Here is an 11,651-nt window from a genome sequence, read left to right on the forward strand (position 1 = left end):
CTTCTGGTAACTATTTCATGCACACCATGTTATTACCTTCAAAACTATTTTTAAAAGTATTTGTTTATTAACAATGTACATATGAAATTTAATCATAAATTAGTGATTTCATTAAAATAATAAACTGCATGAAAGCACATTGTTGACAAATGAAGAGAAACATATAATCACACATGGAGTATTTTGAATATTACCTATATTTGATGGCATGTTTTCAGCCTTCTTAGACTTGTCTGGTGGCAAGACATCGGACACGTACTGGATGTGTTGTGTCTTCGATCCACCAGGCGTCATGGACACATACCGGATATATTGTGTCGATTCACTGTAATCTTGCTTTCGACTCGCCAGGTGTTTTCATACCCGCCACGTGGCATATATTTGTATTGACGGTTATATTTCATGCTATGTTATGAATTTTGATCTTTTTTTTGGAAAAAAATATCAGTTCTTTTTTACTTCTTTTGCGAATTGTTTGTGCCAGTGTTCTCACCTTGAGTTGATATTAGTCAAGTGTTTCCTGAGTCCGCGACCATGAAAAAATGGAATCAGAAAGCTGATGTTGTTGTGGTGTACTTCTTTGTTATTGCACATGCGGGAAATCAGATTGTATTTTGTACTACACATGCACGTGACAGAGTTGCATACACATCTATTAATGGTCCGTTTTGCTCAAGAAATATCTATTAATGGTTCGTGTGGTATGCCGCAGAGTTGCATACACGTCTATTAATGGTTCATGTGGTATGCCGCTTCCATATGCGTGTGGTATTTTTCCTTTTTCTTGGGAAGTTATATTTTTTTCCCTTGGTACACGTGCACGTGACCAACTTGTACATGCCCATCTATTAAGCCATACTAGTAGACTGCCCGTGCGTTGTCACGGGCTTTTGAAATATTTCTGTTGAGTTGTATAAACATAATGACTGTTTAATTTCACATGTAGAGATAAGATAGCATGGGAATGTCGGTGCCTTGCCACGTGCTACGAAAATATTTTTCTGGAATTATGTAAACATAATGCATGTCAAATTTCACATGTAGAAACAAGATAGCACGGGCACAATTGGGTATTTACTGTAGTCCAATTCACTTGCAATGTAAATTGATAAAAAAATGATAAATTAATGATGTATACATATAGAGCCATGATCCAACTAAAATTCTATTACAAATTAATATCTAGTTGTTGCCCTTAAGAAATTTTTGCACAATTCTTTTATGGAAAGATATATAGAACGATGTGTTCTCGTTCATGAACATATACAGAGGGGTTACAACTTGCATTCCTAGAGCTGGCGACACAATCATTCTATGGAAAGATATTTGGATCGATGACGAACCCCTTTTCAACAACCTGCCAGACATGTTCTCTTTCACAAGGGAGGGGTGTATTTCTATAGTGCAATTCCAAGACAGGCCATAGGCTTCTGAAAACGTTTATCTCCCTCTATCAACCGAGGCGCTGCAGGAATTAACATGTCTGCAGAATCATATGAATGATCTCTACTTGGAACCAATGATGGCTGATGAATGGATTACTTGTTGGGGAGACGTTTAGTTCCGGCCCAAGAAATTCTACAACTTCTTCAGAGAACTGCAGCCACGCGCATACATCACAATGATCTGGAGGACAAAGTGTATCATGAAACATAAAGTGTTCGCCTGGCTGACGTTAATGGACAAAATAAACACAAGGGGCATACTCCACCGGACACAAGTGTTCGCCTAGAATGAGCTACTTTGCATCCTGTGTGAAATATCTTCAAGGCCTTATAAAAGTGAACATTTCTGTGGTTTCCAGTTTTTCCCCTCGCTCACTCGCTTAGTCGCCTCTTCACGCTCATTCCCCTCGCTCACCCACTCCACCAAATCCCTAGCCCGCGGCGGCGACGCACCTCCCCCTCACCTGCCTCGGCGAATCAGTCGTGTCGCTGCCTTTCTCCTCAGGCATCGCTGCCGGGCCTTCTCGTCTGCGTCGCCTCTCCCTCTCACCCGCATCCTCTGTGCCACGATCGAGCCAAAGTTGTCTATTTTAGCGAGGTCGAGTAGGAGCATGAGGAGCGCGGGCACGACGGCCTTGTCCTGCTCAACAAAGGCAGTGACGGACGCTAGCGCTCCTCGCCGCCATCGACCTGCAAGGAGGAGCACTGTGTTGGATGCTCCTGGTAGTCCACCACCGCTACGAGTTCGCCGTCACCTGCGCCCAGGTCGGCCCCAAAGTCGATCTCCCCATGCTCGACTTACAAGGTTTGCATCCTTAATTTTTTTTGTCAGGATTTTGGTACTCTTGCTTGGCTCAAACCAAACTGATTCTGTTGTAGTACTCATGTTGTAGTATTCTTTTTATCATGCTGGAGAACTTTGATTAATCGCGTGGGCTCAAACCAAACTGATTTTTAGAGTATACTCCATGTTACTTTCATTTCAGAGCACATTCTTGGATGATTTGATACAAATACACATATTGCTACCTTCCATGCATGTCAGCATCTGGTGCTACCGCTTGATTCCATGAAGATTGAAGAACCACCACCTGCCATTAACAAATCATTTCATATAAACTACTGTACCTAGCAATGTAAAAATACAAAAAGGATAAAATCACTAACCTGTCATAGAAAAAATGGCACACTCCCGGCCGTGCTGAATGTTTTGGCTTCAATTTCCCTCGCCTTGCATGTCATTGTGTCCTTAATAAAAACAAACACATTGATAATTATAATTAAAGAATTCGCCTACAACAAAATAGAACCATGAGAAACTCATTTTCATCATCTTCAAGGCCCTCGTTGTCATCTGATAATATAGTTTGAGAGAAGTACATATTTCTCACTCGAACTTGTCTTTGGCTCCACTTTACAAACCTCAGCATTGTGTTCGTTCAAGTTTCATCCTTCAACTTTATAAACCATTCATAATTATAAGGGGTCTGCTTCAGTATACCCACCTTAAGAGAGTCAATGGTGGAGATTAAAACTTAACCCTAAGGCACATAGGACATGATGGTCAATTTAAGTACTAACCGCTTTATTAATCGGTGTATGTATGGCCCACATCGACATTGTACTTTTAACTTAAACGTAACATAGACTTAGGAACTTACTTATCGTCAAAAAATACAAGTTATGAAGGGTAGGAATTTAATATTATTAGGAAAACTGCCTGTGCGTTGCAACGGGAAAAAAATAACACAAGTTCCTAGCCCAATAATAACCATGTACATTTGTCCATGATACTACCTCTCGCAATTGACATCAAATGTCATGGACTTGTTCCACTGTTTTTCCATTGAGGTAGGATGGGTCCCTCACATGTCCCCGCATGACCACTTAGTGTCTAATCGCCGCCTAATGGGCGCCAATTTGTCGCACCACACATGCACACAACTCGAGGCCATGGGGCCTAGGGTCGAATTTTTTCTCCATGACTTTGATTTCTCCTCCCCTCGATTTGCCAACAAAACCGAAGCTCAAATTAGTCTTCCACCCTATTTGAGGCTTCTTGAGGCACCAACCAATTGGAAGGAAGCCCAGCGGCTCATATTTTCATAGTCCGAAAGAGGTTGCATGGTTTGGACTTCAGACTCGAGATGGCTCATATTGAAAATCGCATTGAGCACTATTACAAAGAAAAAAAGCGAAAAGAAAACACAAAACCAAATGAAGCATGTAGTTAGTTTTGTGGACTTAAAAAACTGATTTAAGTACAATACAACATGAATCACATACTTGCGCCCTGGTTAACATGTTTGCTACCACAAATGATTTACATTGTAACACTAAGATACAAACAACAATAGATGTCCCAGCCTTTTCTTAAAAATGATTTTCTTAAAAATGAAATTCTTTGCATCGAACAAAGGCATCATTAAGTTCTAAGTAACACCAACTTTACACCCTTTTTTTCTGTTCCAATTCTGATAATATGACCAAGTACAATTTGAGGTTGATGTTTACATGCAAGAAAGGGGGCAAAAAAAGGTTCTCCAAGCAAGAGACTGAGAATATCCATGGATGGATATTACCTGCAAAAATTCCCCACAATTATCTTCTTTGTTGAATGCATCTTCAGCAAACGGGGTAATTGACGAGAACCCCCTTGTTGGCAAATCCTTCATCATATGCCCCCCGCCGCTGTCTTTGAGAATATCCGTGGATGGATATTACCTGCAAAAATTCCCCACAATTATCTTCTTTGTTGAATGAGACTTGTCTGCTGATTCACACGTACATGAAACCTACGGTTGGTCCTCTAATTCGTTTGATGAAGTTAGAATTCTTTTTGAATGCATAAAATCTGTTGGGACCGCTTCTTATCAGCAAATTGTTAGCTAGAGTTGAAGCATACAAAAGTAAAAAAGAATGTAAGTACATATATGTTCAGTAAACGCAGGTGAGTACCTAACATATTTATGGGCATCCAAGGTTTTATGTCTGTTCATCAAGAAGATATGCATGGACAGATATCTTGATGAATGGAAGCAGTGGCAATAGCAGAAGGATTGCTGAAAAGAAACATTATTGATTCAATATTCAGTCAAAGCATTTTTATCACCAAACAGGGACAACCAAAGTGCTAGTCTGGTACTAACTTCCATCCACCCCACCGCATGAATAACTTCAACATTGCACGACAACGAACGGCGGGAGTGTGCAGTGAAGAAAAAAGCAGGAAAAAAAACAAACATGTGTCCGACTGAAAATGCAACTTTAACTATCCAACTGAAACCACAAACAGTTAACCCAGCAGTCACTCGCTGTTGCAAGACAATGCGACTTTAACTATCTGACTGAAACCACAAGCTACAGGCCTGAAGAAGAGATGGAACAAATCCTCAACTTAACTAACTGGCCACTTCTATTGCTGGAAAAACATCTCTCTCCGAGTCTCCGTAGCACAGTACCATCAGGTGACACCAGCCAGCAGCCAACAAACCAGCTTTGTTCTGTCAAAATTAGATCCCAGATGAATCCCCAAATCAAAGCAGGGCAGCACCGCACCAGCAGATTACAACCTGATCATAGAACATGAAGCAAAACATAATTGTGGAAGACTGAAGATTATGTGGGCTTGTTGATTCCAGCCTGGAGATTATAATCCGCGAAAATAGGGCAGTATTAAGATGTAGATTTCTAGAGTTGTTATATTGTTGTTTGTATACCTGTGCAAAACAAAATTTAAGTACAATTAAATCATAATAACCTAATGCAATAATTCAGAATAATCAACCGAATTGCATTTACTGAACATGAGAACTTATTCTTGGAATATGTCAGAAAGGAGATCAGACACCATCAACAATAGGTTAATTAGAAAATAAATGACATGTCAATTGGCATAGAAAATCTTCAAGTCATATTTGACATGAAAATTTGACTATTACAAATGGCAACTAAATTACACCGGATAAGGAAAACATCAAGAAGCTAGAGAGAAAAAGGACCTGAAAGAACCACGTGAACATACAATTGCACCAACAGGGAAGAAATCCATCTCCATCGATCAAAGTTGATTTCACTATGTCAAGATACGACGAGCGGGCTATCCGTACGTAGTGGAGTATACATACAGCATGATCTGAGGTCATCGGTTCATCAACTGATTGAAAAGAAAAGGTTCAGACCAAGCATGCATTAGCACATCCCAGGAGTTCCTAGCATTGACTTCCTACACCTATAACAGATTTTAGTACCATGGAGCAGTATTTTCCATATGTGATCATCCTCCCCTACTGATCCGGTCACATGAAGTTTAACAAGCCAATGCAAGTTTTAACTGTCGGAATGAAACCACACACTATAGGCCTGAAGAACAAAAGGCAAAAAATCCTCAAATTAACTGACCGGCCACTTGTACTGGAATAACATATTTGTGTGTAGCGCATTATAGCATCATGTTAAACCAAACGGCAGCAAACAAACCAGCTTTGGCCAATCAAAAATAGATCCCATAGGAATTCCCAAATCAAAGCAGAGCAACACTGCACCAGCAGATTACAACCTGATCAGAGATGGCAGCCCAAGGGCAAGGAGAGGAGGGCATACCTTGGTGGTCATCATCGGATCTTCATGAACAGCTTGGCCTACCTGCAGCTTCCAGAGAATATCATAGATTTTGCTGCAAGAGCCCGACTCCATCAATGACCAGCAGTCCACCTGCATGAGGGCACAAGTGGAGGCCATGACAGTCGTCGTCAACGATGTGGCCTACCTCGCCGGTTCCTAGCTCTGCAATATCAAACTCCCAACAACGCTAACTTTTCCAAATGAAGGAAACAAAGATTATTTAACAACAATAATTTGTGTTCTCAAATTTAACATCCTTCAGACCACCAGGGTCTCTAGCTCTCTGCCAATCTAAAGTTTCAAACGGTCCAATGCCAAAACTTCACAAAGTCACCACAAGCTTACATTCTACTGTTTTGATTCGAAAGAACTCCTAAGAATTTCAGGTATCATCGACCCGAGCATCAAAGACAAAGCTTGGAAATGTCATGGTGATTTCACTCCTAATCGATGGCAGAATTAGTATGAGAAATCTATGCAGAACAAAGGTATTGGGTCTCAGACTGGCCAAATTATATTAAGAAATAAACTTGACCTTATGCTTGTATGCTTGGAAAGAGCCTTTCCTATCATCTTTTTGGTCATATGGCTCTAGTAATGAGATCCACCTCACCTTACTTCCCCACGGACCGCCAAGGAGGAGTCCCTCGCCAACCGCCCCGCTCTCCTCCTTAATACAACCCCACCCTTGTTCTTGCCGATCTGTCACCGCCACCAAGTGGGACGCGTGTGCCACCCCTGATGCCCTAAGCCAAGAAGGCAGATCCGATGTCTCTTGAGTCATGCATTACCACAAACAAAAATATGATGACAGAGGGACTATTATTCTCCTGAATCTGATACACCACCAAGCCTAACAAAGCAATAGAGTGCACCAAACTCAAAGCTGTTTGTATAAGCAGATTGTCAGATAATTTTGAGGGGTTCACGGACGAGCAAATTAAAGCAACATATGCATGTCATAGAAACACATTATCAAATAAACACCATTGTATTATGAAAGAAAATGGCGTGGTACTTACTACTCTTCCAAACTTATTTCTTGATGGAAATACATATATATTGGTGAATACACATCATCTTTATTTTAACCCATATACATTTATTAGCTCTGCGAACATGGTCTTTAGATTTGCAGGAGAGAACCTGAGGATGTTATTTTTTGGTAGTACACATGCCATTGCAAACCTAGCTAGATCCCTTCTCTCCAATTAATGCCATCTGAATTAATCCACGGATCCGTTTCCATCGTGTGTCATTAGGAGGTCCCTTGAACAAGCAAAAGCACAATACATAACATTTCAATTGCATATGTTTTCCAAAACGATCATGAGTATAATAAAAGGATAAAATATGTCTAAAGTCCAAACTCTAGAGTATGATATATTCCGCTTCTTGGATAGGGTTGGAGTTGAGTACCTCTGTATTGCCAAGGGTGGAGAAAAGTGCCTCATCACCATAATTTCCTTGTTGGTAAGCTTCATTTCCTTCGAGACAAATCCTGTTTCTTAAAAATAGCACAACAAAAACAGCCAGTTCTTAAACATGGTCTATGCTTTCAGATTTCCTCGTTGGTTCCAATCCTGATTTTCCAGCTTCTTCTTGAGTGTCCACGTTTGCTTCTAATCAAAAGAATATGCTGCATTAGTGTACGAATTTCAATAGCAGTTTCGTCAGGTATCATGACATCTTGTAATTTGTGATTCTAACAATTACTGTCTTACCTGCAATTGCTAAACTTATACAGTGAAAATACATTTCTATGTTGAAAGAACTTCTATCAATTCGATCATACCAATATTTTAGCTGATGCCATTACAAGAAAAATTAGCTGCAAGCAGAACCTGAGATACTGAGTATACATACTTGTGAGCTAATCTATTTTTTCAGTTAATTTAATAAAACTGATTTAATGGACCATAAAGTCCAGAGTCTCAAATCTCTGAACTCGGATAACAATAGCAGCATAGTATTGTGGTTGTATCAGAAAGGTAACTTACACATCATATCCTTCTATCTCTTTGTGGTCATGTAACCAGACATATATTAGGATGAAACACTCCAATATACCGCGGAATGGCAGCAAGAACACAGCAGTGGACCTTTGTTTCAACAAGGAGATAGAACTTTGTGAAAGGATGGTTTAACTTCAGAAAGTTAGGCAAAATAACAAACGTTACAGAGGCACTCACAGAAGACAGCCCATGCCATGTCCACAACACAGAAGGCGCCGCACTCTCATGGTTTAGTGCACCATTGACGATCATTTGTTCCTCTTTTAAAAAGCCAATTTGTACTGTTTTAGCCAACATTGTGTGGTCATATAAATCACTAAAGCTATTATAGTATATGAAAACATCAGAATATAGCATAGAACTCATGTGGACTTTTGAAACAGAAAAGAGGGATGGATCAGCAGATGTGCTATTCCATTTTCTCGGACAATAACTGCTCAACTTCTACAAACCCACACCAACTTCCCCATTTCATGCTTTCCGAGATTTTTCTTATCCTACGCCTCGCTGCTGTGTCATGCTTGGTCCTCATATATGAGGATTCAGAGAGAAAAGCAACAACATATTGAGCATCGTAGATATGGCTCAGTTCTGAGCGCAACCTGGCCAATTTCTTGAGAGGAAATTGACAAGCTTGTTTACCCAGTATCTAACAAATAGGTGCAGTTACTTACACCATTCTTTTACTCAAAGATGGATACATTTTTAATTATGGGGAGCACCTTGTGCAAAACCAACGGAACTTTTGAACAGTATAAAATACATCATTAATGGTGATATCTCTCCAGAAAGTAAGTTAGTAATGTTGAAGCGCATAATTTTTGAGATCCTAATACACGGTTGCTTTAAAAATCATGACTGCACAAAGTTATCTTTTATTCTGATAATAATTCAGTAATTTATGCAGAAATGAGCAAATGTGAATATATGTTATGAACAATTAAGAGTGTTAGCTACGCCATCGATCTGTGGAACAGTACAAAAAATTGCAGTACCATACTTTGATCTAATGGTCGTCCTAAATGCTGCATGAAAATACGAATTTGCTAAGTAAGATGATTCAGGAGGTAAGTTCACACGGGTTGAATGCAGAAGATTGATTTCAAAAAAGTGCGATAAAAATAGTGGGATGATGAGATGTCTTCGGTGCCTACAGTTAACATCATAGTTGTTTGCAAGCACGAAAATGATAAACAACAATGTATGGCTATGATTAATCAATAACTGTGAAGGAACATGCAGGCCACCATCATCCATGAATGCATCAGTCCAAGTCAGAGGAAATTGAATGGTTGGCAATGTACCTGGTTCTGTCATTGATGAGGCCATGGAGCTAGACGCTGGTCAGCTTGTGCGCACCCTTGTCGTTGTGCCACAGGGCACAACGCCTCACCACATGTCCTCGGTCCTCCTATACTCAATCGGATGCATCGCACCTGCACCGACACACTCCATTTCATCCAACCGAAACACATCAAAGCTAGCAAAATCACTGACAAATTCACATAGCCAGTTAGCCACAACCCACAACACTACTACTCAAAGTGGATACCATTGTACAAACAATGGGGTGAGACGTATAATTCGCTGTAACTCATCTTCTTGTCGTTTGAGAGAGCCCGAAGAACACAGCAAGCTACAGGATATTAGTGAGAATCTTGGGTTCTTTTCAAGAGGCCACCACCAGATACCATTACAGACCTCTCCCTCTCACATGTGGCACATTCATCTGCTTCCTCTCGCGCTGTACCAGAACGCCCCTGGGTACCATTCCACGTTGCCACTGGTCCCCTCTATTTCCGGCCGCCGCCACCGCTAGCAGACATAGAGAGGAGAGTGCAGGGCATCCCCGGGAGAGAGATGAGAGGATACTGTGAGAGGTGAGATGTCAGGCCGGAGTCATCGCCAGAGACAGGTGAGATGCGATTCGAGAGGATTGGCCGATTGGGTACGGAAGGGTGAGATCTAAGAAGATGGAGAACCTGATGATGGAGGATCAAGGCATCTGAGGGAGGCCTGACCTAGACGACGGCGAAGATCTAAGAAGATGTAGTACCCGATCTCGGCCGCCTCCGCAAGTATCGCTCCTCCTCTGTCTTCTCGCTTGGCAGCTTCACGGCAGGCATCTTCCTCCTCTGCGCACTCGTCCCTGCTCTCTTACTCCTCTCGCCCCCTCGGCATGTCAGGAGCACGAGATGAGGTGGTAGAGGGATCATATGGTCATATGGCTCTAGCAAATAGATCGGCGGCGGTGGAGGGATCTGCGATGGCGGCTGGGGCGGGGGAAGGGGTCATTTGCGCGCAGGGCAGCGACCGCGGTGGGACGTGGGCGCGAAGGCTGCGGCTGGAGCTGGGGCGGCGGCCGCGACGGGAGGTGGCGGGGGCGGCCGCGACAGAGGTGGCGTGGGCGGCCGCGACGGGCGGCAGCGCATCGCGAGATGGGTGGAAGGAGGGGGCGGCACACTCATGGTCATTGGGTTAGCGTTTGAGGGAGGAAGATGGGGCGGGGATCGGCGGCGGCTGCGAGGGCGAGGGCGGCGGCGAAGGGATCTGGTTTGGCTTCGCTCGAGGGCACCTGGAGGCTTCGTCCGCTCGCTCGTTCGCACGTTGCCAGTCCAAGACGGATTTTTTTTTTCTTAGAGGGTACTGAGTAAGCAGAGATGGGAGGATGATAAAAATAAAACGGAGGTGGGAGGATGACAAAAATAAACGAGCGAAAATAAACCGCGCGGATTATTCACCAACTGCTTCATTAGGAGCAGAGATTTGATTTTGGCACGCCTACATCTATTTAGGTAAGCTTGATTCTAATACAAATCAAGTTGTATTCGACTTGTATACATACATCTATCTATTCAGGTTCAGTCACGTGGGTTTCTAAAAAATATCGAGTACCAGGGCTGGGTTGTAGTACCAGGCAACGCTAATGCATAGGAACATGTGCTAACCGAACTGGTCCACTTTATTTTTCTGTCCATCGTGTTTAGCTCCAGACGGAACGTTTGTGGGGAGCCGGAACATACTGTCAGTGTTCTGCCTTGTAAACGTGCAGGTGACGGACTCTTTATTTGTTACGGACAGGTATCTTATGCAGGTTGATTGATTCGCGTGGGGCTGTATATGTTTTTTTTTACTTGACTTGGTATATAGAGATGAATCTAGGCCGTCTAAATATCTTAAGTCTTGGGTGATAAATCTTCACCGTTTGTTTTCTATCATTTTATAATAATATAATAGAAGATAGAAGATTGGTGGTCATGTTGTCCCTCTATTCACAACGAATGTGATAAATCCCAGGACAATATGAGTTTGTCATCACATTCTAGCTTGTTGCATTCCTGAGCCCAACACTGTCATGCCGACATCACCATCATCTTATTTGCTGTTGCCATGGATTCGCTCATGCTTGGAGCTAGAAAAGAGGGACAGACCGTCGCCATGATTCCATAGCGGAATGATGAGAACTCATGTTCAGCGCCTGATTGCCTTTATAGAGCACATGCGTTCCTGATGGACCGCTACCCAATAATCTTGCCCTGTCTATTCCCTCGCTCACTTGCTATCTCCG

General features: G+C 42.2%; 1 protein-coding gene across 41 annotated transcripts; it reads right to left on the reverse strand.

Annotated features, from left to right (window-relative positions):
• Positions 1-2,362: 2,362 nt before the first annotated feature.
• On the reverse strand, positions 2,363-10,648 carry LOC123072245 (uncharacterized). 41 transcript variants are annotated; one of them, XM_044495814.1, is made up of 9 exons: positions 10,140-10,644; positions 9,388-9,519; positions 8,261-8,343; positions 8,069-8,170; positions 7,488-7,690; positions 6,682-6,814; positions 6,048-6,158; positions 5,018-5,164; positions 3,788-4,169 (listed from the first exon to the last, which is right to left on the reverse strand). In XM_044495814.1, the coding sequence occupies exons 5-9, from the start codon at positions 7,550-7,552 to the stop codon at positions 4,071-4,073; spliced, it is 555 nt and encodes a 184-aa protein (XP_044351749.1). In that variant the 5' UTR covers positions 7,553-7,690; positions 8,069-8,170; positions 8,261-8,343; positions 9,388-9,519; positions 10,140-10,644; the 3' UTR covers positions 3,788-4,070. The 41 variants fall into 41 exon arrangements, 6 of the variants coding, with proteins under 6 accessions (XP_044351749.1, XP_044351750.1, XP_044351747.1 ...); XM_044495815.1 differs by having other exon boundaries at positions 10,105-10,644; XR_006434934.1 differs by adding exons at positions 2,363-2,536; positions 2,613-2,693 and having other exon boundaries at positions 4,028-4,169; positions 4,404-6,814; positions 7,215-7,690; positions 9,388-10,643.
• Positions 10,649-11,651: the final 1,003 nt, after the last annotated feature.

The sequence above is a fragment of the Triticum aestivum genome, chromosome 3B, assembly GCF_018294505.1.
Source record: "Triticum aestivum cultivar Chinese Spring chromosome 3B, IWGSC CS RefSeq v2.1, whole genome shotgun sequence".
Taxonomy (NCBI): Eukaryota; Viridiplantae; Streptophyta; class Magnoliopsida; order Poales; family Poaceae; genus Triticum; species Triticum aestivum.

What these genes read in the sequence shown, in the direction of transcription:
- LOC123072245 (XM_044495813.1), bottom strand. Translation starts at nt 7,552, where the DNA reads ATGAAGCTTACCAACAAGGAAATTATGGTGATGAGGCACTTTTCTCCA. An exon ending in GCGGTCCGTGGGGAAGTAAG is followed by an intron (nt 6,159 to 6,681) that starts GTGAGGTGGATC and finishes GCCCTCATGCAG; the next exon opens with GTGGACTGCTGGTCATTGAT. An exon ending in ATCCGATGATGACCACCAAG is followed by an intron (nt 5,165 to 6,047) that starts GTATGCCCTCCT and finishes TGTTTTGCACAG; the next exon opens with GTATACAAACAACAATATAA.